Genomic DNA, 26,405 nt, shown 5'->3' on the forward strand with positions numbered 1-26,405 from the left:
AAGATAAAACTGAACAGGCTTGGTTCTGCTTAAAGTTCCTGCCTTTCTTAATACCACAGAGAGAAGTTTTGGAGCAGAAAAGCAAAAATGTATTCAGCATTGCTGAACTGATTATATGACTAATAAAAAGATAAGCAGCTAAAGGTGAGGAGGTATTGAAGTTGAGCATTTCACTTGACATAAATTGACTTTTGACTTATTACAGAGACTACTGTTCAATGTGTTAAAATCTACCAAAACAGAAATTGTGTGCTATTTTTGAAGTAGTAGAATATGTGTGGACAGAATGTATGGAAAATTCATTTGTCAGTACGGTTATAAATTGTGAATTATGTTGTTTATGGTGTTTTAATTGACAAAAAGTTCTTCCACATTAGTGTATGTATCTACACAAAGTATTCCTGATGGACATTTAAGGTGGGAATAGATGTCAGGATATATGGAGGGAAAAGAATTGAGCAACCTCTTTTGTCCGTTGTAGCACTGTTTGGCTAAATCATTATGAACTGAACTATCAAGGTTAAGAAATAAATTTAGTTTTTATATATATATATTTCACTTCAATTGAATTTTACCTGTGATCTGAAGTTTTCTATTATCCATAACTGCCTTTGAGTGTTTTAACTTCCGCTAATTAGATATTAAGATATGGCTCTTGAAAAATAAAAGGAAAAGAATGCTTTAGTACCAATTTAAAATTTGCTCTGAAAACTTAAACATAGCTCAGAAGCAATTATTAATTAGTGCTTTGAACCAACAGTTTTGTTTCATAGTCTTACAATGAAAGTAGCTTGCATTGCTAGTAAATTACCCTGCTTAATTACCAGAGATGGCAGTAGTTAGTCTGAATCATGAGAATGTTCAGCATGTCTGGAATCAAATGGTGACAATTAAAAGATATGATCTGCCTTAACTGAGGGGGTGAATTTTGGTTTTTTCTTTCTTCATTTTCCCCACTAGTCTCTATTTACTATTATCTCTCTCTACTCTGTACTTTGTGGTTCATTACAGAGCTTCTGGGAATGCCGCCAGTGAGATGCTCCTGATTGATGGTTCTGAGGCCAAACTTCAGGGGCTCTTTCAGTGTCTGTCAGCTTTGGCATTACTGTCTCCCGGGATTGCTTTCAATTTGTACCATCTTGCAGCAGGCTGTAAACCCGTCTGCTTCCTGTAGTCCAGGAGTTTAATGCAGACCTCTGAGCAGCAGCAGATTAGTGGCATGCATAAAGTAGAAGGTACTTGGGGTCTGAAAGCCAGCCACAGAGTCCTGTGGGGCTAGGACTTCAGGCAGTAACTTCAGTATGTCAATTTGGATGAGATGCAGGCTTGAGCTGGTTGCCAAACAGAAAATGGTGTTGTGGTAGAGGAGAAAGATGGTTTAGTCCTGTGCCTTTAGGATTTCCTATCAGGAGAAAAAGGTAAATGGAAAGTTTAGCAAGTGAAAATGAAGGCACTTCTTGGTGACTGCCTTGCAGGTGTAATACTAATTAGAACTCATAATGCTCCAGGAATAGATTTTCTGTATTCTTAAAGAATCATAAGATATTTTCAGTTGGAAAATACCTTTAAGATCAGTGAGTCTAACCATTATCTAACTTCTTAGCCCCTTAGCACCACATCTATTCTTCAGAGAGTTTGCTTTGGAAAGGAGGACCTCTGTTTCGCTGTGTGAATTGAAAAATAAAGATGCGAAGAAGTAAAATGCAGCAAACCATTTTATTGGTGGTGTTTTTTGTTTGGTTTGGTTTTCCAGGGATTTTTAAAATTATGGACTGTTAAACTGTTAAAATCTGCAAGAAAATGGTGTGTGAAGTATGATAAACTTGGAAAAGAAATACCATTGAACCACAGGCTTTTCTCTTCTTTCCAGTTAGCAATTAAAGAACTAACAGCACTAACTGGTAAGAGTAAAATGTTGATAAAAGCTTGACCTAAATTCTCTGAATAATCAGTGGGCTTCATTAACTGGATATGTGAAGTGGCCATTGAAAAGTAACCCTGTCAGCAGGAGATGCGTTGAAATTGGGTGTGCTTTTATTTCTCCTTTGGAAAAGGGATACGAAGCCTGGCAGAGGTCTGCTGTTGGGTGTGAATGGAATGGGTTTTCTCAAGGCATTCTGCTTTGCATAAGACTGCTTGTGTAGCCTTGTGCCACTTGCCAAGAGAGGAGAATGCTGTCTTTTGACTTTATAAAATATGAGAATAAATGTCAGCTAATTTGCAGTTACTCCTCAGAATTGACTGGTACTAGCTCCTAGGAAGTGGCTACATCATTTGCTAGCTTCAAGTGAGGATTGAAACTACCTCAGAAGTACTAGGATTTTTGTGCTAATGAAGCTTCCCAGTAAATACATGAGCAGTGTTATTTTCAGAAAATTCCAGGAACCTGAGTTGATATCTTCCTGCTTCATGTGACAGTTTCTGAGGACTAGAAGAATAAAAATACATCTGCCATCTCCTTGTCTTCCCTCCCCACCATGTGAGCTAAATTGTCTCCATGAATTACCCTTGTTCAGTCTTTTTCCCCCTCAACAATGCATTTGTATGTCTGTATTTCTGCATTTGTTTCAGTCATTTTTCTATAGTGTTGCATGATTGTGAGTAGAATATAAACATGCTTATCTAACTTGTGCAGCTTCACACCAAACTATTTATTTGCTATACCTTTTTTTTTAATTGCCAAACTACTTAATAATTTTATATGAGATTTTAGTAATTTAATCACGCAAAAATTACAAATATTAAAATATGGCTAATTTTATCCAATGTAAAGTTCACAGTTCACAGTATCACCAAGGTTGGAAGAGACCTCAAAGATCATCAAGTCCAACCTGTCACCCAAGCCTCATGACTAGACCATGGCACGAAGTGCCATGTCCAATCCCCTCTTGAACACCTCCAGGGATGGTGACTCCACCACCTCCCTGGGCAGCACATTCCAATGACGAACGATTCTCTCCATGAAGAGCTTTCTCCTCACCTCAAGCCTAAATTTGCCCTAGTGCAGCTTGAGACTGTGTCCTCTTGTTCTGGTGCTGGTTGCCTGGGAGAAGAGACCAGCTCCCTCCTGGCTACAACCCCCCTTCAGGTAGTTGTAGAGAGCAATGAGGTCTCTCGTGAGCCTCCTCTTCTCCAGGCTAAACAATCCCAGCTCCCTCAGCCTCTCCTTGTAGGGCTTGTGCTCAAGGCCTCTCCCCAGCCTTGTTGCCCTTCTCTGGACACGTTCAAGTGTCTTGATGTCCTTCTTAAACTGAGGGGCCCAGAACTGGACACAGGAATCAAGATGTGGCCTAACCAGTGCAGAGTACAGAGGCACAATGACTTCCCTGCTCCTGCTGGCCACACTATTCTTGATGTAGGCCAGGATGCCATTGGCCTTCTTGGCCACCTGGGCACACTGCTGGCTCATGTTTAAGCAGTTGTCAATCAGCACTCCCAGGTCCCATTCTGTTTGGCAGCTCTTCAGCTACTCTGACCCCAGCCTGTAGCTCTGCATGGGGTTGCCATGGCCAAAGTGCAGCACCTGGCACTTGGATTTGTTGAATGCCATCATGCTGGACTCTGCCCATCTGTCCAGTCAATTGAGGTCCCTCTGCAGAGCCCTTCTGCCCTCTAACAGATCAACATCTGTTTCCAACTTGGTGTTATCTGCAAATTTACTGATGACTGACTCAATCCCCTCATCCAGATCATCAATGAAGATATTAAAGAGCATGGGGCCCAGCACTGATCCCTAGGGGACACCACTAGTGCCTGGCTGCCAGCTGGCTGTGGCACCATTCACCACCACTCTCTGGGCTCAGCCCTCCAGCCAGTTCCTAACCCAGTTCCTAAAGGCAGCAACATGAGTTGTTTTCGGGTGAACTTATATAGCCAGTTTTCCTTTTGAATTATTTTTGCAAGTTGCTTTCTTCAGTGAGTTTGTAGCTGTCTTGTGAGGTCAGTTGGAAATTTTTTTTTCTTCAGTTACAAATATGAGCAGTCATCCATGTGTCCCCGTGATGTAGGCTGGCAGAGTAGTTTATATTTAAAGGTAAAAAATTCTGAAGGCTTTTTAAATTCTTAGCCAGTGTGTTTTTCAGAACATATGTTCAATATGTTTTATGAAGTGACATTCAAAAAGTTATTTTCTCAAAAAATGCCATGATTTCTGCCCATGGGTATCACGTACAAACCTCATCAAAGGTCAGGAAACATACTTTAAAAAGTCTAGCTTCTTAGCAATTTAAATAAGAATTTGTGTTCCTTTATGTTAAACATTAATATCATAACCCCTCTTGCATCTCATAGGACAGCAAGATTACTGGGTCAAAAGGATGTGTTTTCATCCTTACAGGCATTATACCTCAATGAAAGCTTCAGGTGAAGTAAGTCTTACATATTTATTGTCACTTCTTCAAGGAATTTTTTTTTTTGTTCTTGTATTTTTTGGGTGGTTCCCCCCCAGGTGTATCTACTTATTAGGAAGGTCTTGGCACCTGCAGCTACTTAGTAACATAAAATGTTTAAGAATGTGATTTTGGGTATATCTTGATAAAATAGAAATTGTCATGCATCTGGAAGAAAAATTATTTCGGTTGTCTCAGGTTGGAGGCAAGTTTTTTTGGGAAAGATGGTTTTAGTCTCAGTATTTTTCTACTGCTGCTTAATATGAAGGGTTGGTAGGATGTACAGCTTGATCTCATTTTAATGATCAATACATGCAGACTTTTGGGGGTTTGTTTCAGTACATACAGCCTGTACCACATTTTTCCACAACAGGAGTTACGAAAGCAGGAATTACTGATGCTATAAGGAAGCATTAGTAATACTTTGCATTTTCTGCACATAGCACAATCCAGTACAGAATTTTACTGATAAGCTCTGAGCTTTGATTTTTGCAGTTAAATATTTGCATTTCAAGTTAAGGTGTATTCTAGCAATCTACAAATGCAAGCGCAGTTCCTGATCTATTTAAGTATATCTGCTGAATAGTGTAGCCTATTTCCCAATTGCAAATGCTGTGCTTATCTATGTTATGTTTAATTTATGTGTAATATTGCCTATTAGATAAGATTTGTGTTACTTCTGTAAAACTGTATTAAAAAAAGGCATACATACCCATTTGGTATGTTTAGACAATAGAATCTGCTGAGCTCCTGTGAAACGAGTTTCACCAAGAGCTACTGTGGAAATTCAGAGTATGACTGCAAAGCTGTATGCACCAACTAGCAAGTTCCTGCTTTGTAGAGGTTTGTGTGGATTTTCTGTGTGAACAAGCATTGTCCAAGATTAATTTTTACTAGCCTGATCTCCTCCTATGACAGGGTGACCCACTTAGTGGATGAGGGGAAGTCTGTCACTGTTGTCTACTTGGGTGTTGGCAGAGGCTTGACACCATGTCCCACAACTCCTGGAGAAACTGCTCATGGCTTTGCTGGATAAAAAACTCACTGGAGGACTGGGCCCAAAAAATGTTGTGAATGGATTTAAATCCAGTTGGTGGCCTGTCACAAGTGGTATTTCTCAATGCCAGTTCTGCTTAATATCTTTATCAACAGTTACAGAATACAGAATTAAGCAGGTGGGAAAAGACCTTTGAGATCATCATATCCAACCTATCACCCAACACCATCTAAATCAACTAAACCATGGCACTAAGTGCCTCATCTAGTCTTATTTTAAACACTTCCAGTAATGGTGACTCCACCACCTCCCTGGGCAGTGCATTCCAATGGGCAATCACTCTTTCTGTGAAGAGTTTCTTCCTAACATTCAGCCTAAACCTCCCCTGGTGCAGCTTGAGACTGTGCCTTTTTCTTCTTCTGTCACAGGTTGCCTGGGAGAAGAGACTAACCCTCACCTGGCTACAACCTCCCTTCAGGTAGTTGTAGACAGCAATAAGGTCTCCCTTGAGCCTCCTTTTTTCCAGGCTAAGCAATCCCAGCTCCCTCAGCCACTCCCTGTAGGGCTGTGCTCCAAACCCCTCCCCAGCTTTGTTGCCCTTCCCTGGACATGTTCCAGCAACTCAACATCTTCCTTACACTGAGGGGTGCAGAACTGCACACAGTCCTCAAGGTGTGGCTTAACCAGTGCTGAGTACAGGGGCAGAATAACTTCCCTGCTCCTGCTGGCTTCCTGATACAGGCCAAGATGCCATTGGCGTTCTTGGCCAATAGACACACTGCTTGCTCATGTTCAGTTGAGACAAGCAGATTGTGTGCCCCCTCTTAAGTTTACGGATGACAGCAAGTTGGGTCTGATTCAGGATAGGAAGACTCTACAGAGGGACCTGTACAGGTGGGATCAATGGGCCAAGGCCAACTGTATGAGGCAACAGGACTGGGTGCTACACTTGGGTCACAACAGCCCCATGCAACACTCGAGGTTTGGGACAGAGTGGCTTGAAATCTGCCTGGTGGAAAAGGACCTGGAGGTGTTGGTTGACAGACAGCTGAACATGAGCCAGGAGTATGCTCAGGTGGCCAAGAAGGTCAGTGGCATTCTGGCATGTGTCAGAAATAGTGCAGCCAGCAGGACCAGCAAAGTGATTGTCCCCCTGTACTCAGCACTGGTGAGACCATGTCTCAAATATTTTGTCTCATTTTGGGCCCGTCACTTACAAGAAAGGCTGGAGTGTGACCAGAGAAGGCCAGCAAAGCTGGTGAATGGTCTAGAGACTAAGTCTTGTGAGGAGTGGCTGAGGGAACTGCGTTGTTTAATCTGGAGAAACGGAGGCTGAAGGAGACCTTATTGCTCTACAACTACCTGAAAGGAGGTTGTAGTGAGGTGGGTGTTGGTCTGTTCTCCTAAGTACCAAGTGACAGAGCGAGAGGAAATGGAATTAAGTTGCACCAGGGGAGGTTTAGATTAGACATTAGGAAAAATTCCTTCACTGAAAGGGTTGTTAAGCATTGAAACAGGCTGCTCCAGAAAGAATTTGAATCATCGTCCATGGGGGTATTTAATACATGTCAACATGGTGCTTAGGAACATGATTGAGCTGCATACTTGGTAATGTTTGGTTTATGGTTGGACCTGATGATTGTAAACGTCTTTTCCAGCCTAAATTCTTACATGATTATAAACCAGATAAGTAACTTTGTGGTCTCCCAGTAATACAACAGAGGTTCTTGAGACGTTGCAGGGGAAAGGAGCCTTGGAACTTTTATCAGTTTGCAAAGTCACCTGTGGTAGGATTGGATGATGGCCAATGAAATTGTTGTTTTTACACTGTCCTTCATTACCTAGAGCAATATTCACTGTTACTGTTAATTATAGCTGTTATTTCAGTTGTACACAAACTGTCTAACCTAACACTTGCAATAAAACAACATGTGCATACAAACAAAAACTCTGCCAGCTCATTCATACACACAACTGCTGACCCATCACTACAACAATTGACTCCTGCTGCCAGCACCTCCTGATAGCCACATGGAAATTACTTCATGCACTTCTCACAAGGTGATGGGGAGATGTCTGCACTGATGGTCACCCTCAGCTGTCACGTATGTGGGAGCAATCTGACCGATGTGGGCTGGGGTCCATGTATGTAGCTTCTCTCTGCAAAAACTGAAAGCAGAGTCCTCCCTTCTTGTTGCTGTCAGCAGGACCAGCATCTTCAAAGGGACTTCTCAATACTGGACTACTGCAACTTGTGAGTTGCATAGCTTACTTTATCAGATATTCTTTGGCAGACCATGTCATTATCCTGTTAGTTTCAAGTATGGACATTACAGCTTAACTGCTTGTTTCCATTTCCCCCCAGTCTCCTTAAAGCCACAGCTCTATGTCTGTGGAGCAGTTTAAGTGCCACAGGAAGGCTGTGCAAACTCCACTGACCTTGGACTTGCATACAAGGTTAAAGTCTTGTTGAATTACTGAGTGAGGAGTGCTGCTACATATTTTGTATCGCAACAGCTGGTGTGGTTTTCACCTGTGGTGTAAAATGGAGTGTGTATGCTACCCAGCAGCCTCTCTATGGGAAATACGAAGGGATCAGTGTCTTCACTGAGAAGGAATTGAAAGTGATTGCTGCAGATCTCACAGGCGTGTCATTTACAGGGATGGGTGACAGCTCTGTAAACAGCTCTGTTTATGGAGTCTCGCTGCACAAGTCTTCCACAGTTTTTGAAGCTGATCTTAATGAAAGCAGCCATCCAGTTTGGGTATTTTAATTTTTTTAAATTCCAATATTTGATACACTCTTGCAACTGGCCTGCATCAGGAACAGTAGGGCCAGCAGGAACAGGGAGGTCATTCTGCCCCTGTACACTGCCCTAGTTAGGCCGCACCTCGAGTACTGTGTCCAGGTCTGGGCCCCCCAGTTTAGGAAGGATGTTGACTTTCTGGAGCGTGTCCAGAGAAGGGCAACAAAGTTGTTGAGGGGTTTGGAACACAAGCCCTGTGAGGAGAGGCTGAGAGAGCTGGGGTTGCTTAGCCCGGAGAAGAGGAGGCTCAGGGGTGACCTTATTGCTCTCTACAACTACCTTAAGAGAGGTTGTAGACAGGCAGATGTTGGTCTCTTCTCCCAGGCAACCAGCACCAGAACAAGAGGACACAGTCTCAGGCTGCACCAGGGGAGGTTTAGGCTGGAGGTTAGGAGGAAGTTTTACACAGAGAGAGTGATTGGCCATTGGAATGGGCTGCCCAGGGAGGTGGTGCAGTCACCATCACTGGAGGTGTTCAGGAGGAGACTTGATAGGGTGCTTGGTTGCATGGTTGAGTTGATTAGGTGGTGTTGGATGATAGGTTGGACACGATGATCTTGAAGGTCTCTTCCAACCTGGTTTATTCTATTCTAAATATTAGAAAACTTGATGTTTGACACTGAATTAATCTTTTGCTAAATTGTAAATGTTGTCAAAGGCAAATGTATCCTGGAGGTCTGCTGCTTGTAGTCATGTGTCTAGCATAGGTCTCAGGCCCTTCCATAAATACAGGGATCCTTGTGTTAACTGCTTTTTGTGGCATTATTTGGATGCTCCAAGTTTTTCCTTGGTGTCAGCTCTGTTTCTCTAGCCACAAGCAGGTTTTCTCTGCAGCTGAAAGAATAAGCATAGTCTCAAAGAACATTGATAATCTGTATGCCATGTTCTTCCACTTTTCCAGTGTGAAGATCAGTTCTTCAGGTATGATTGTGAATGCTGGGTCTCTGCCTGGCTCCTGGCCTGTGTGCTACTGTCAGTTCTCTATGGAAACCTTTCTGCTTCCTCTCCTGATGTCTCTACCAGCCAAGGAACAACTGACTCATTGAAAACATGAGGCTGGAAGGCATCTCAGTAAAGCATCATTACGAGTTCTGGCCCTCTGTAGAGAAGTGCTGACCTTCTGACCAGGTTGCTTAGGATGGAAATACTCACTTACCAGATCAGAATCTGTATTGTCCCTCTCAAACACATCCATGCTTATCTCTTTCAAAGCAAAACCAAGTTGTAACTCACTGATACCTCTCTCACCTGGGACAGAGCAACAACTCTACCCCTTTTTCCCTGCCACAGTTTGAGAATAAAGAACTGGGCCTGTTGTAGTGAATATGAGAAACTGCCTCATTGCTGTGATGGTTGCATTAAGACTAATACATGTGTTGCTTTGTGATTTGGTGATCTGGCTGAAATGGTGTCTTGGTTTTTATGGTCAGAAAACCCAATTGCATGCTGGGGCTGAAGCAGTGTCAAAAAAAGTACAGGAGGTAAAAGATTATAGCTACTTGCCTTAGATATACTGAACCTGTTTCTTGAAGCAGCACTAAAACCCAAGGCAATTGCAAGCTTTACCTAATGAGAAACTTCTTAGCCAGGATAAAGCCTGCAAGTGACAGAATTGCCTGCCTCTTGGTGAAACCTCTGTGCCTACATGCTGCTGGGCTGTGTGAAATTGTTAGGTAGCTAAAACAGCATTTCATTTCTTTCTTCAGAGTGAACTTATGAATATAAGCTATAAGTACAAAATTTGCTTGTAACGTTTCTGCCATTGCAGTGAATCAATAATACGAAGAGATAGCCAATTTAGTTTTAAATGTGAAAGTACATTATAGAAATAGTGTTTATTTGTCTGCTTTAGTACTGCTGTCATCTGAAATTACAGTTCTTTTACTGTTTTTCTCTAGCTTTTGAACTGCAACATTTAAAATCGTAGATATGTTGCTACTCTGTTGCTGCAACTTAACATACCTTACTGGTTTGCTTTCTCTTTTTAGGTGTCTTGGCTTTTTAATCCAACAAGAAGTGAAATAACAAGTCTAGATAGTGGGAATATAGATGACATTTTAAGTGAGTACTTTGAATATTGTGTTTTTTTCCTTTGGATGTCTACAGTCATCTGTGTGAATCTTACAGTGCTACTAAGTGAACATGCATACTCTAGCTTTGAATATATGAATTGCAATCAGCGTGGAAGTATTAAATGCCTATGATCAAAACTAGCTGTCTGAACTGATGTATCACCCAACAATCTAAATTACTTAGCTGTAATCTCAGTAAGGATTTGAGATGTCTTAAGAAAAATACTTGGTATCCTTTTTGCAGATTGGAATGCTTGATTATATAACCAAAACCTGGCAAGAGATCATTTTAAGAGTTCAAGGAAAAATAGCAGCATTTGAAACTTGTGGTGATGGTCCTTGCTTGTTCAGCATGGACCTGATTCTAGTGGCTCATAGAAAGGAGACACATAAATTAAACAGGTGTTTATTCCTTGTCTGCAACCTTTTCTTCTGAAAATTATGCAATACAATTTGCCTGTATATGGTTGGGTTTGGAGGAAAAAAGTTATTACGTTGTTTAAAATATATTGAGAAGAAAGATCTTTATACATCCAGAGGGACATGGACAGGCTGGAGAGGTGGACTGAGAAGAATCTCAGGTGAAGTGTAAGGTCCTGCACCTAGGTCAGGGCAATCCTAGGTATCAATACAGGCTGGAGGATGATGAAACTGAGAGCAGCCCTGCAGAAAAGGACTCTTAACACCATAACTGTAATCAAAGCTGCAGTTTTTCCCTTCTCAGCAGCTGTCTTGCCAAGGTTTCCGATATCTTAATATTCACTTATAACTGCTTTGTAACTTTGTCAATAGTGCAGATTTAGCTATCAACATTTTTGCTTTATAAAGCTGGGGCTGATATTCTGTAGTTCCAGCATTTACCTCAACTTTTTTATTTTTTAAGTCTAGTGCACTATTACTAATAAAAATCTATTTACAGCATGGTTGGTTTATTGTGTAAAGATAACACTGTTTTTTAGCAGGAAAGTTGTCCCCCCAATTCTATTCTTTCTTTTCCATTTCTTTTCTTTTTTTTTTTTTTTCCCAATATCCCTATAGTATTGCATTTTTTCCAAGTGTCCCATAGCATTTTTCTTTTGGGGGGACTGAAGATTTCTCTGCTAACTTTTGCCTTAGCATCCAGCATTGTAGTAACTAAGGCAGATAAAGGCTGACCAGAGCAAGCTGCACAGGCAGGCTCCATTTTAGTCATTCTTCTAATCCAAGTAGTAACATTTCAGCCTTTAGCAGTTGTTTTTTTTTAACATTTATGAATAATCTAGATAATGCCTCAAAGATACACTAAAGTACAACTTCTGGCTCTGAGTGCTTTAATTTTAAATCCAGAATTACTTTGTCTTACGTCTCAATTACTTTTTGTGTCTTAATACCTTAAGTATTGACATTTTAAATACCTAATGTATAAAAAAAGTAACATGCCTGACTGAGGGCCTCTTTCATCACTTTCTCATTTGATATAGATTCTATTTCAGGTAGAATTTATCCTAGCAGTTTTGTAGCAATCAGCCTAATCTATATGCTGAATAATCCAAATGTTTGCTTTTATAGTTTTTGTGCATATTTGTATAATCTCAGATAAAAGCACTAAGAAGTTTGCCTCACAGTGTGGCTTTCTTTCTCTTTCAGACAATGCAGATGTTGCTTTAGTTAATTTTTATGCTGATTGGTAAGTTATATAAGTTTGTTTGGGATTTCTTTTTCCTCTCTTTAAACTTCTGTCTTTTGAAAGCTGTCATGTTTGGCTATTGTTTTCTAGTTGAAAATATTTGTGGTATTTTGCTTTCCTGTTTGTTTGGTTGGTTGTTCATTGGTGTTTGGTTTTTTAATGTCCTAATTACTTCCCCTTCTGCTGTTCTGCCATCTTTTGTTTCATTCTGGCCTCCTATCAGGAGAAAGGCTTCTATAGCAGTATGGAATAACATGGAACACAGATTTTTATTAACATTTTGTTCCTCAATGTAGGAGAGTCCAAAGTACTCCTTTTTTCAGTTTATGTTGTTCCTGTGTGTGTGTGTGTGGTAGGAAGGACAAGTCTTGAAATTACACTAAAAATCAATTCCTTCTCTAATCTGGAAGGCCTTCCAAGTGGATTAATGAAAAAATAATAGAGGAATGAAATCTGAGCAGATGGAAAGTAAAAGAATTTGGGGCTGTATAGGTTAGAGGTTGTGAAAGACATACTTGGATGGAACTATTTGCTTGAAATTACAATTGACCAAAAAAACAAAAAGAAGAGTCTTGCATACAGAATTATGGTTGGAGTTAATTTAAACACCATAACCCTTTTTATATATGAAGTAATTTTAAATGTTCTATTCTGCCCCACTGTTAATAATTTTTAGAGACTCCTTAGTGAGGAAGAAACCAGAGAAGTACTCAGAGAAAGTAAAATTTAACATCCAAATTAATATAGGAAATGAGGATAGGACAAAATAAATCATTTTCTGTCTTCTTTGATTGAAGTAATCCTGGATGTAAATAGCTTTATAAAATAAAGCAATGTATAAACCAAAGTACAAAACTCTTTATGTATTCCTCTCCTGGCTGCTTTGCATTGTGAGCAGAAAACATTGGCTATCGGAATCAAAAGTTGTGGAGGTGATTAGACTTCCGATGCCTTTCACATCTCGCTGTATGCCTCAGCCTGCAGGTTTATGTGGCCTAAAAATAGCAAGCACACAGAGCTGTTACATGAAAAATTTACACTTTGCCTTTACTGATTATTCATTCAGATGGTGTCAGGCTGATTTTAATTGTTGTTTTGTTGGGTTTTTTCCAAAAGTGATTCTGAAAAATTCATATCTAGTCTTTTAATACAGAATGAAGCTCTCAATAAAGGTGTTTTCAATGCCTTTGCCTAAACTTTGCATAAAGATAGACATACCAGTCTAAATCAGTTTGACAGCCTTTGCATGTACCTCTGTCGATGTGCAAACAATTTTTATGTTCAGTTAGCTTGCATCTGTTCACCTGTTATTAGAGATTAAATAGATTCTAGGCAATTTAAACCAACAGATTTTTTTCTTGAGTGATTGGATTTGTTTACCAAGTAAGCTGTGTTTGAAATGTCTGTCTGTATGACAGTACAACTAAATAACTAGTTGAGAAACTAGGTCTAATCTCTTTCCTGTTCTGTATGGGCAACTGTGCTATAAGGGTTGTCTTTTAAAATAAGTAAATAAATGATGCTTTTGAGAGAGGTCCCTTTTAGCTAGTGATCTGCAGATACCTCTGTGATCACAGACTACTTCAAAAGGTTTTGTTTAAGATAACCAAGGACAGCAGATCTATGGAGAGTAAATTTAATACGTTGACATTTGGGGTCTGTGGTGCCAATGAAATATATGGGTTTGGATTTTACAAAGGACAAACTGCAGGAGGCTAAAAATCCTTGTTCTAATACTTCTGTGATAAAAAGAAGATGCTAACTTGATATAGCAAGGTAACAAGAGTTCTCTTTTATGAACAGAACTTGTTTACTAGCACAGCTCTTTCTGCAAATGCCCATTGTTAGTCAAATCCTCTGTAGAATAGATTTGCTTTGAATTTTAAGGATTGCCGTATGCTTGCAAGTTGGTTCACATTATAGTAGGCCATAATTTTAAAGCATTACAGCCTTAATTATGATCATTACATGCAGGCACTCAGTAATAACCCCTCAACATAGCATACTGCCAGCCTGTGATTCATGTGATCATCATATGATGATTAATAAGAACAGATTGGTTTCACTGATGTAGATCCTCTGCTGTAAGGGTGGAGAAGAATGAGGTACAAGGAAGCCATATGTAACATACACATGCTGTGTAGATGCGTAGCATTAAGTCCTGTTTGTATTTTGAGAGCAAGACCTGCCTCTTTACTGGAATGCTTGCTGTTGCAGACACAAGAGCATCCTCAGGCTATCACTGTTATGTTTAAGCGGTGCTGGTTTGTTGCAAGTCTGCTCTTTGAAGTTTTTTTTCTGGCAACTTCTATACTGTCCTTATCTGTCTTTAATGTAAACTTCTGCCATATACTTAGAAGAGCAGAATATAAAATAGTTTTACTGATACATTAATAATGGGCTCATGCACTCGTGTTAGTCTAAACTCCCCAAAGTCACCAAAGTATCTTGACCGTCATGTAGCCTTTCCCATGGTCAGGAAGAGAGAGCTTACTTATGAATCTGATGTGACTGGATGAAGGGACACATGGGAGTCTTGGTTTGCAGTGCTGTAGTAGCACTCTGTTCAAATACTACCAAATGAATAATAATGCAGGGGGGGTGGGGAGGGCACAACTTGAACTACATATCCTTTTAGTGTGATTTTTTTTCATCTGAATTATTCAACTTACTTGCACCTATTTTTATTCAGTCTGTTACTGAGATAATTATAAGCATATGTGCTTTTCCAGTAGCCTTTATTTTTTTCCCTAACAGTCCCTGATTCATCAGTTAAAATATTTCAGATCAGTATTTTGAAGTTTTGCTTCTGTGCTCTATCCACAGGTGTCGCTTCAGTCAAATGCTGCATCCTATATTTGAGGAAGCTTCTAATGTAATTAAGGAAGAATATCCAGATAAGAACCAAGTCGTGTTTGCTAGAGTGGACTGTGATCAGCATTGTAAGTAAATCCTGATTTAAGCTTTTCTGTGCTATCCTGTCAGTAACTTACTCATTGTATTGAACAATATGCTGGACAGCTGTACCTGCCCCATCATTTAGCTCAGAGTTGCTTGCATACATCAGTGAACCTCTTCCAATGGTTGCCTATTTAGGTTTTCCCAATACCTGATAATACATGAAAATGATATGCCAAAATTTTAAACTTATTTTATGTTGGTATTGATTCCTAAAGTTGCTTTTTAATCCCATAACAAGTAAAATATAAGGCATATCTACTGCACATGGAAAGACAAATAGGCAGCACTGAGTTTTTTATTACGGTGCTTTTTAGAGTGTAGGATCATCTATATTGTTTTATGCTTCTGGAAGAACAGTATTTGCAGGCATATTTCTTTACAGTAGCTTGTGATTCCCAAAGAATATTCACAGCAGAAAATCAGCTCCAATCAGTACTTATTGAAATATTTGGGCTTTACAAAACTGTTAATTTGTTAGAAGAATCACAGCCAGAAATGTGAGGAATCACTGTACAGAGTTACTAGTTTATATCTGCAGGATATTCCTGAGACTTACTGTTGACCTAATACTTATGGCTTAGTGCTCTGTTTCAAAAAAATTAGAACCTGACGGGGGGGGGGGGAAAGTCAATGCATAGCTGGAAAAGTCAATGATTTAATTTCCATTTTTCTTCCCCATTTTGACAAGTTATCTTTTCTGATGTTAGAGATGATTTTTCCCTATAATGAGAATTCATGACTTGAAATGTCTTGGTACTTATTTGCAGGTTTAAAATCAGTTAGTCCACTTGAGCATTCTCCACTGGTGTCATTTTGTGCTCTATTTAGTATGCATGCACATAGTTGCCCAACAGGAAGAGCACCTTGCAATCTCAAAAGAGAGAGTAAGCATTAAAAGCACGCCAACTTTAAAGGGAGCAAATTATATCAACTCGGTGTGATGAGCTGATTCTTCAAAATATCAGGAGTGGCCAAGGAGAGATTCTGTTTTGTCCCTTCCCAAAGATCAGCAAGACCAATTCATGACTGTAGGAAACTTAAATGTCTCTGGGATTGAATCTGTGAATCATCAGGATACAGGATGCCCTGCGGCATGGCTATACTCAATGTGCTGCACACATATGCTCTAGTCTCTAATTTCTGAGTCCAATAGTATTTTTTTCCTCACAACATTGTCTCTTAAGTGAATGTTTTCCTATGTCCTTCATGAACAGCCTTTTCTAGAGCCATGGAGTTGGGGGATCAGTGGAGAATGTTTTTTGTTGTTTTGTTGGCTTTTTTCAACCTGGAATACCTTCCCAGATCTCAAATACTTAACTACATTTTCAGCTTCTTTCTTTTTCACATGTGGTGTTCTCTTCTGCTTCTAGTCATCCATCTATATGGTGTGTGCTTGGGAGTTCTCAACCGAAACCATAGCATTAAGTGTTTACATTTGCTATTGGTAAAAGTCAGTTTTCAAGTAAGGCAATGAAGTCATTTGGAAGCGTATACTGAAGGTGAAGCCTGATAAGCAGTCTTTGCTGAAGTTTTCTGTCTGAGTTGTTTTAACTTTCACTGTTCTGAGATTTTATGTAGGATTTACATAAACAAACTACCCCTGACCTTTGCAGTTATGGGAAATAAATGTAGTTGTAGCAAGCATTCTAACTGGCTTTTGATCAACTTATTAAACCAGTCACTCTACATACTTAAAATTACTTTGTTTACTGAATTTTTTGGCTGTCCTTAGTAAATAGATAATAGCTCAGTGTCGAATGGCCTGATAGGCTCATCGATTCATTGAGTCAAGATATTGACAACAACACTTTCTATAAAGTAACATAAGATTGTGGTAAAATCATCCTGTATTGTTGAGTTATATTGTTAAAGATTTATATTAACATTTAAAGTCCATATTTTGTTTGTTGCAGCTTCAGTTGCTTGGGTAAATCAGAGAACCTTTGGGCTACTGGATGTCTGGTATTTAGCCATGAGATGGTCTTGTCTTAGTGGTTAAGTGCCTAAGAAAACTTTTTTTTAATTCCCCAAGCATCTGCAGGACTTCAGAAACATGCTGCTTAATCTTCTTATCATATGCTCATTGACTTGAGCTCATCAGAGCTTGTTATGGAGAGTTAAATCCTGGGTGGAGGAGGAGCTGCTACAGCAGATTGTCTTCCTTCCCCTGGGAGTAGGTGTAGTGAGCTAAGTAGTATGAGGCAGCCAGAAGTTTTAGTCTTTATTACTGGAATATATGAGTTCTCTGTCTTTATTCTTTGTATCCTTACTTTAAGAAGTAGAAGAGCATAAATTATTCTGCAGAAGCTACAAAATGTGAGAATTAAACCTAAAATCTTGTAATGACAGACCAAGTCCTTTTCCCCAGTTTGCGTTGTCTTTTTGAATTAAAATACCAAGTCTGTATATGTCATTCCTGGTTTCTAGTGTTTATTTGCCAGATTGTAAGCAGTGACACATTTTGTGGCACACAGTTACTGGGTATGTCCTAAAGTTTTATGCGTTTTAACTTCGAATTTAATAGATGTAATAGCAGCTTTTTAGCAAGAGGGTGAATGTTACTGTATTACCCAGCTTGGGCCTACTGTAGTAACTTATTAAATGATGGATTCAATATTCTTATTGTCTTTTTTTCCGCTTTTGTGTATTTTTGTATGGATTTACATATTTTTAGCAATGCCAAAAGGCCAATGTCAATATTTTGGGGTTTGTTATGCCTGTGGATTTCATACCACTAGTAGTTCACTATTAGGATGGTGTTCTAGAGATGGTGGATTATTTGCATTACAAATAATCTGCTTCTTTTTGAAGCCAAGACTCTGTAGGGAATCCAAATAGCTGATTTCAGCCACTCAAAAACAGCTTTCAGGATGGTAAGCCAGGCATAGATACTTTCCATTTAATGCACTATTATTGAAGCACACTGCAGGGCCCAGCAGCTCACACCAGCTTCTGAGGGTAAAGCAAATTACAGAGAATTATTGATGCACTGCCAAATGTTTGATGCTTAATGACAAAACCATCATTCTGTCTGCTCTTATAGCCAATATAAAAATGTTTTTCTGGAAAGTGATAGGCTTCAGCACAATTAAATACCAAATGTAAATATTAACAATATATTAAGCCTCTGTGTGTGTAACATTTTGTAGCAGTTTGTAACAGAGTGAAAGATAATTAAAACTGAAATGTGTAAGTTAAGTCATCACGCTGTTTTTAAGCTGGTGTGGGACATACACTGAAGGAAAATCTGATGAAGCAAGTACTCCTTCATTTTCCAAGGCCTTGTCCTTTTTTAACTTAGAAATATCTGAGTTCTATTACATTGCTCTCTTATAAAAGAATCTTTGGGTTTGGTGTGTTTGATTTAGTAATTCACACACCCTTCAAATATGCACCTTCATTCTAAGTGTAATACCTGGTAAAAATGACCTTCCATATAAATTATAGAAGAGCTTTCTGCATAGACACTCTTGGGAAGGTTTTGTTTTGGTGGTGTCAAGGGGTTTTTGTTTGTGAAATTCTTTTGTTGTTGTTTGGTTGGGTGTTTTGGGTTTTTTATCCTGTGTTAAGCAGCAGTGTTGTAACCTCACTTGGTATGATGGATACCGTGGGTTTCTTTGGTTGCTGTTCTCCGTGAGTAAATATTGCAATACACAAGAACTCATGTTTCAGAAGGAGAGTTTAGTGTGAACAGTTTCTATGAATTCAGTGTTAGTAGTTGTGCTACAGCATTATTAGAAATTAAAAGTATATACTGGAGTTTTAATCCTACTGCACCATTATTTCCATTGGTTTCTGAGTTAAAAACGAAAAAATAATAGCTGATTTGAATAATCTTTGTGCTTCTGAGCAGAAAATAACTTCTCAGCAGTGGGGTGTTGAAAGGTGTCTTGCTAGACAGACTGTTGAGGGAACTACTGTTCTTTCTTTCAAAATGTCCATGAAATCTCATTCACTGCTGAGAGCTGCTGATCTTTCTACACCTGTACTGGTGCTTTACTTAGATTGTATTGCTACTGTGCCTTTGGTAAGCAAAATAACTCAGTACAGTAACAAATTTGGAGGGTCATAAATTAAATATAAATGAAACTGTAAACAAGCATGAGGGGATTTTGTTGCATTCCTTCCTCTCTACCTGGAGGAAAAAAATACTGGTCTGAAAAAGTTTTCTTTGGATAAAATAAAATGTGGAAGAAGTGATTTGGGGACATTGTTGATGGCTCTCCTCAGGAGAGCCTTTTTGTTAGCCTGTCAGAAAAGGTTATGGGGATGCCTACTGACAAGACCCTGCTAAGAGCAGGCATGGCTGTTGTGAATGCTCCTTTGCAGCAGAAGGTGGTCTAGATTTGTTGTTACCCAGCTTCTTAGTAGCTGAGCTTGATGTAGAATATTGATCCTTTTCCTTGTATGATGGACCGAATCGAGTACAAGTGACCAATATCGCGATCTTTGGGGTAGGATCCCTAGTTCAGGTGGTCTCCCAGAATTCCTTTCTACTTCTGCCTCCTACAAATATTCTTAGGTCTTATGATTGTGTGCAAGTGCCACAAGAGTAGTTTAACTGGGGAGAATTAATGCTGTGTTATGACATACTTAACAATAAGGTGAATGTAGTGCAGCATGTAGGAAAGTAGGAGGCAAAAAGACCTTTATAAGTGAACTTGAGAGAAAAATGCTTACAGAATAATAAGTTAAAAGGTAGTTATCAAATACAATTTTTTAAAGTTTATTTTTTATCTTAATGTGCCCTGCCAGCTAGCCCAAGGGATTTCCAGAATATGTGATTGATCTCAAGTGAACAAGCAGAATGCTCATTTGGTAATCCTGGCTTCAAATATGCAGCTGAAGGCATTTGTTACTATTGAGATGGGGGATGAGGACGAGTTAAGATAATCAGTATTGCTCAAATCCTATTGGACACATTTTTTTTGTCCTCCAAGACTTATAATTCATACTACTAAATATTTAGATTTTGACCCTGGAAGTTAGTGATGGGATGATACCCTGACTGTTGTAGATATTGCTGGCCCTTCAGTAGGAAGGACCTTCTACTACTTCAATACAGTGAGTCTTGAGACAGTTTTTCAATGTCTACTTCATGGTACATTTAATTCAGTGACAATGGACTTGAGATTCTTGGTGGCATTATTTAATGTACTAGCTGAAATCCTTGGACAGTGTGTTGTGGTGCTAACCTAGAACAATGAAGTCTGACACATTTCTGGGAATCAAGTCACAGGCTGCGTGCTTGCTTAAAGCTGTGGTTCTGGTAACGTGTGTACACACTGTGTGAAAAGCCTGACACTGCCCCAAAAGGTTTGGCATTCCTTTGAGTAGAGGAACACACAATGCTCAGACAACAGAGAAAATAGCTGGCAGTGCAAGAGATAAAAGTATTGATCGCAAAAGATGGTTCACAAAGCATGTTATCCTGGAGGACCTTGCTCAGAAGACGATGTGGGAGACTCTTAGAGAACATGGTGTAGATGTCAGACTTCATATAAAAGTTTCTCTGAAAACAACAACAAAAGCTTCTGTCTCATCCCTACTATAAGAAGCAGCTTTGCTTTCTCCTTGGTATTTTAAGAGAAGTACCAATACAGTGCATCTGTGAAGACGAGTGACCGTGAAGGCATTCCTGTTGGAGCTTGTAGAAAGAACAGCAGAAAACAGTCAAGACAATTTAGAAATGATTGTATGCCAACAGGCACACATTGAAAACAGGGAGGAGAGAATTATCTGAATTCAACACTCAATAGTCTCCTTGAAATTTCTGATTTGTAGAAGATGATCAAGTATGTCAGTAGCTTCCTATCATAACTGTTGTGAAACTGTTCTGATAGCATAGGCACTAGGCTTGTGATTTAATGACTAATTGGGCAAAATACCAAGTTCATTCCTTTATAGGTACCTTAGTACCTGAAGAAAATGTAAAGTCATAGCTGAGAGACTTTTTTTTCTCTCCCCCCCCTTTCCTTTAGGTAGGTTACTCTTATTTGTTTGAAATGCCTCTTTTTTCTCAGAAAATAGGCAGTGAGAATGGCTGGAAATATTTTTAATTTGAATTTAGGTTTTACTATAACTAATGTGATCTGTGAATGAGTTCAAACAATATTCCATGTATTTGCATTGCATATTTCCAATTTTAAAAGGAATATAATTTTGTAGTTGCTCTGCTTATGCTAACTCTACTGGTATCAAATGCCAGGGCTTAATGAAGCATTTAGGGTTTACTCTATTTGACTTTTGAATGAATTCAAACAATTTTTCATGTACTTGCATTTTATATTTTGTAAAAAGATGCTTTTCAAATACTTACTTGTGTAGGACTCTCATCTCCCTGTGTTAGTTCAAATACCAGCATTCGTGGAATCTCAATGTAATTTGTAAAGAGCATGCAAATTCTGACTTAGGAAATAATGTTTGAATTCAGTCTTCACAGTGGGCATTTTCTTGCCATTTTTTTCCCCCCACAAATTCAGCATTTGATGAGGGTCCTCATCCCTAGGGACTGCAGTCTCCATCTTGGAGAATCTTCAAGACTCTCTGACCGTTCTACAACCCATGCATCCTATTGTAACTGTGGAAATAACCTGAAGGAAAAGTCCCAAGTTATGAGACAAAGTGTGGGTTTGGTGTTCTCTGGCTATGGTAAAAGCCTTTTGATCTCAAAGTGTTTATGTGAAACCTTGATATGTAGTGTTTCTTGTCTCTTATCAGACCCTAGTCAAGTTTTGATAGATGGTGTACTGTCAGACCAGAGGTCCTATCAACCAGAGAGAAGGGTGGCAAATGCTTGGTTTGCTGGATTCTGTTTGTATTCCACTGAGCAAATACCAAGTGATTCCTCCCCTGCCATACTTGTCACCTTCTTGCAGGCAGCTCTTAGGTACTTTAGTTAAAAAGTGATTGAATTTAAAGGAAGAAAATAGAATTGGTCTCATACTTGTTAATATTGAATACGTTGGTATCTTCCCTTGGGAAATTTGTATTAATATGAAATAAAAATACACTGCATTGAGGATATAAAGTGTCTTACCCTTAATTGGAACTGCATTAAGAAACTCTTTAGGGTATTTAGGAAACAGGTTAAGCCCTTTCTTAGTCAAAATTGATAGACTGAATTTTGTGATATTTTACAGTGCTGCAGGGCTTGTTAGGAACTGGGCTTAGCAGGTGAAGATTTGAAGCTTACTGGTTTGAGAGATGGTAAAGAACATTTTGGTGAAGTAGATCTAGTTCTTATTCCTTTACTGTGTGCATTTTGTTTTCATTTCTCAGACTCATGTAAATTGTGCAGCTAATACATAGACTGTTTGCAGTAACTAAAGGTACAAGAGATAAGTATTCTAACTGTAATTAAAACCACTAATGGTTTCACTGAGAGTTATCCAGGCAGCAGGGAATTAAGACCTTTTGGTTATCTCTTGGATGACCAAAAGCGGTGGAGAGCTTTATGTGCTGCAGGAGAGTAAGAGACACAGTACCACTGGGGCATGACTTATTTCTAGTCACACAGGGCTTTAAATTTGGTTTGCAGGCAAGAGATGTATGCTAGCTGCCCAATTATCAGTGTTTTGCCCAGGACAACTGCCTCTGAATAATAGTTTTCACAGGATTTCTGTCTCCATGCTTTTCAAAAAACCAGAAGTGTAAGATAAAAAGCAAATCTGCTTCATGGTAAATATGTAATTGGGAAGAAAGGAAATTCTTGTGAGAAAGGATTAGTTGCTATGTCATTCAGTGCAGTGCCAGATATGCTGATGGTCCCTCATTTGGTTGCCGTCCTGCTGGGGGCCAGTACAGGTCACCTGAAGTATACCCTTTGACTTCTAAGGAGTCAGTGAAAAGTAACAGGGCATGAATTCAACCCACAATTTCAATGCCTTCCTCTCTCTATTGACTGAATAAAACTTTCCATAATGTCTCCAAAGAATAAATTGACCTGTTGAAGCTCACTGCCTCACCTTGAGAAAGACAAGGAAGTGAGGTGGATGCAGCTGACTGGAATGAATCACCTCAAAAGATAAAGCAGTTCTGGAGAGTGGGCAAACTTCTTGTATTTTGGGATTTAGTTGGATTTGGGTACAAACATGATTGAAGGATAGGTGAACTGCATCCCACTCTGCAATAGAGGGCACCTGGTTTTCATAGGAGCTCTGAGTCTTGAGGGTTTTTTTTGTTGGTTTGTTTCTAGATACATTTCCAAGAGAGGAGTCATCCTAAGGGCATAATTAAAGCAAAAGCTTCACATTAGGTAGGTTTCCAATGTAACCAGTAATCCAGAAACAAAGTGTGATGCATTCAGTGGTAAACAGTCTACAATTGATTAGCTGCTTTATTTTGCTGTTGTGATACAGGTGTAAAGCCAGTCTATGTAAAAATCCTTATTTTATCTCCTGAAGTGACTTGAAAAATAGAAAAATTGTGTGCATTAATTTCTCAGCATTTACCAAAAAGATGGAGTGGAAATAGATTCTTCACCCATACTGAATTGCCATTTTTCCCTTTATTTGAAAGTTAAAAGGTGTAAAGTGGCTTTCCAGCACCTGAAAGGGGCCTACAAGCAAGCAGGGAAGGGACTTCTAGCAAGGGCTTGTAGTAACAGGATGAGAGGGAATGGATTGAAAGTTGAGGATATAATAGATTCCATACTGGGAAGAAATTCTTTACAGTAAGGGTTTTGAGAAACTGGAACAGATTGCCCAGGGAGGTGGTGAATGCACTCTCCCTGGAGATGTTCAAGGCCAGGTTGGATGAGGCCTTGAACAACATGGTCTAATGGAAGGTGTCCCTGCCCATGGCAGCGGGGTTGGAACTAGATGATCTTTAGGGTCCCTTCCAACCTAAATTCTGTGAATGATGTGCTTTGTCTCTGTTATTTGGCTTTAGTCTCTTTTTGTCCTGAAGAATCCAAAATGTATCTGCTTACCATACATAGAATAAACCAGGTTGGAAGAGACCTTCAAGATCATCACATCCAACCCATCAACCAATCCAACACCACCTAAACAACTAACCCATGGCACCAAGCACCCCATCAAGTCTCCTCCTGAAAACCTCCAATGATGGGGACTCCACCACCTCCCCAGGCAGCCCATTCCAAGGGGCAATCACTCTTTCTGTATAGAACTTTTTCCTAACATCCAGCCTGAACCTCCCCTGGCGCAGCCCGAGACTGTGTCCTCTTGTTCTGGTACTACCTTGTTTCTTCAGTCATTCCTCATGAAAGCTCCTTGAAGCTTTTTGCTCAGCCTCAACCACATCTGAAAGAAGACCACTCAAATCTCTTAAGTACTTACGAAATTTGATTAAAGCAGTTACTGGATATTGGAGATGACCAAAACCAGTTTCTGCACTGTGGCAAAGGCTGCTGTGAAAACTCAAGGCTTGATGATCTCTGTTTTGTGTGCCACTTGGTGATTGTGTTATAAGTTTCCCCATCAGGATGTAGCTGGGAACTATCTGCCACACTTCTTGCAGCTTCCTATGTCCCAGTTATTAACCAAAGTGAAAGAGGCACAATGGGACGCTTGAAGTATTTGGGCATAGTGAAGAACCAGATTATTTCCTTTGGTAGCAATTGAAGATAAGGGGCACAGGGCATGCATTTGTGGGAAACTGGGCTTTATTGACTGCTTAGTTTTCTTCTTTGTCTCTACTTTTACTGTAAGGCCTCTTTCCATTTTAATTTTTTTTTATTGTTCTCTTACATGTGTAAGTCTTATGAAGAAATAACTTGGTGTTAATAACTGACCTGTTACATAAAGGTGAAAATAGCTAGTGGTTTTATACTAGATGAACAAAAATACATGATAATTTGCTGTTTGAAGCTCTGCGTGGTCTAAGCCTAGAAGAAAGCTGGGCGGCGTGTGTAGAGGTAAATGAAGAACTGTCTTAAAGGGAATGCTGACAGTGGTTGATCAGAGAGGTGTTTGTCATAATTTAGAAAACTTGAAATTTTGTGTTCATTCAAAACCTGAACAGCTCAGAAGTGCAGCAGCAATCTTCTAGCCTTTGTAGGCTTCAAGAAATATTTTACACAGGCTTCAAATTCTCTAAAATGTAAGGCATGACAATTATATTTCCAGCACTGTAATTGAGAAAAATCATAGTGAGTGTAAAGAAATATTAATAGTGGGCAGTTTATTTGATTAATGTTTTCTTATGTGGATTAAATGAGATTTAGCAAGCACTTAAGGTTCTCTCATTCTTGTTATGCTTTTAAATTTGCCTTCCTAGTAGTTCATAGGAAATATGCTAACTAAATGAGTATAGCTGACCAAGCTGAGTCTTTATTGAGGCACATTGTGGTCATGATGAAGATTGGTCCATGTGAGAAATAGAATAGAATAGAATTAACCAGATTGGAAAAGACCTTTGAGATCGTAGAGTCCAACCTATCATCCAACACTATCTAATCAACTAAACCATGGCACCAAGCACCTCATCCAGTCTCTTCCTAAACACCTCCAGTGATGGTGACTCCACCACCTCCCTGGGCAGCCCATTCCAATGGCCAATCACTCTTTCTGTGAAGAACTTCTGTTCTCTCTTTTTTGGGGTGTTTCAGGTTTGGGTTTTTAGTTTGTTCATGTTTAAGGATGTGTATCTCCTGGTTCAGAGATTCCACTGATGTGTAAATACACATGTGTAAGACACCATCTTCAGTGCATTTCTGTATTTGTAGCATTTTGGTTTTATTAATTTCTTTGTAGCGGATATAGCTCAGAGATACAGGATAAGCAAATACCCAACTCTGAAACTCTTCCGGAATGGCATGATGATGAAGAGAGAATACAGAGGCCAGAGATCTGTGACAGCAATAGCAGATTACATCAGGCAGCAGAAGAGTAACCCTATTCGGGAGGTCCAGGATTTGGAAGAAATTAGTTCTCTTGATGTAAGTCTTTCACATTTATTTATTTATTGAACGTTGAACTGGTGAAACAAAGTATTTGAAGTACATATTTACTACTTGGTGGTTGGGTTTTTTTTCCATTCAGAAATGTTGAGTGCTGTTTTTAAAACTGAGTGGGGAACTGCACTGTTTCCAGTACTACAAACTATTCAAGTATAATCACTTTCAACTGCGTTCATTTTGTTGCAGTCACTCCACTACCACATTACTTCTGTTTAATCATTGCAAGAGAGTCATGTGTTGTATTTCATCAAATACTCCTTGTTAGCAGAATAGTCTTAAGGATGTTTCTGAATGTTTCTGATGGTTTAAGCCTTAACTGGGAGTTAAAAGCTCAGATGGGGGCAAGGCTGAGAATCTCTCCCCCTTCCTCCCTCCCAACAGAGAGGGGGAAAAAAAGGAAGGAGCAAATCCACCGAACAATAATTTGGAGTTGGCTTGGAAGTAGAGAGGTAAAGAGTTTTCTTTAAACAATATATATATAACAATAACAGGTAAGGTTTACAAGGGCAAGGATCAAGGATGGATGGGAGTGGGACAAAAAAATAATAATACAAAACCAGTCTCTCCATGAAGAGGCACGGAGGCAGCAG

At 39.3% G+C, this 26,405-nt stretch overlaps 2 protein-coding genes across 3 annotated transcripts in view; one reads left to right on the top strand and one right to left on the bottom strand.

The window, feature by feature from the left end:
* STX17 (syntaxin 17) overlaps window positions 1-26,405 on the bottom strand; it is a 225,328-nt gene that overhangs the window by 139,321 nt on the left and 59,602 nt on the right. The window lies entirely within an intron of this gene.
* Window positions 1-26,405, top strand: part of ERP44 (endoplasmic reticulum protein 44) — a 57,778-nt gene that overhangs the window by 10,668 nt on the left and 20,705 nt on the right. For both annotated transcript variants that reach the window (XM_054164099.1, XM_054164100.1), the window contains exons 2-5: window positions 10,181-10,253; window positions 11,891-11,930; window positions 14,757-14,872; window positions 25,610-25,794. In XM_054164099.1, the coding sequence (XP_054020074.1) occupies window positions 10,181-10,253; window positions 11,891-11,930; window positions 14,757-14,872; window positions 25,610-25,794 (414 nt within the window). The remainder of the gene's footprint in view (window positions 1-10,180; window positions 10,254-11,890; window positions 11,931-14,756; window positions 14,873-25,609; window positions 25,795-26,405) is intronic.

The sequence above is a fragment of the Dryobates pubescens genome, chromosome 9 (genome assembly GCF_014839835.1).
Source record: "Dryobates pubescens isolate bDryPub1 chromosome 9, bDryPub1.pri, whole genome shotgun sequence".
Lineage (NCBI taxonomy): Eukaryota > Metazoa > Chordata > Aves > Piciformes > Picidae > Dryobates > Dryobates pubescens.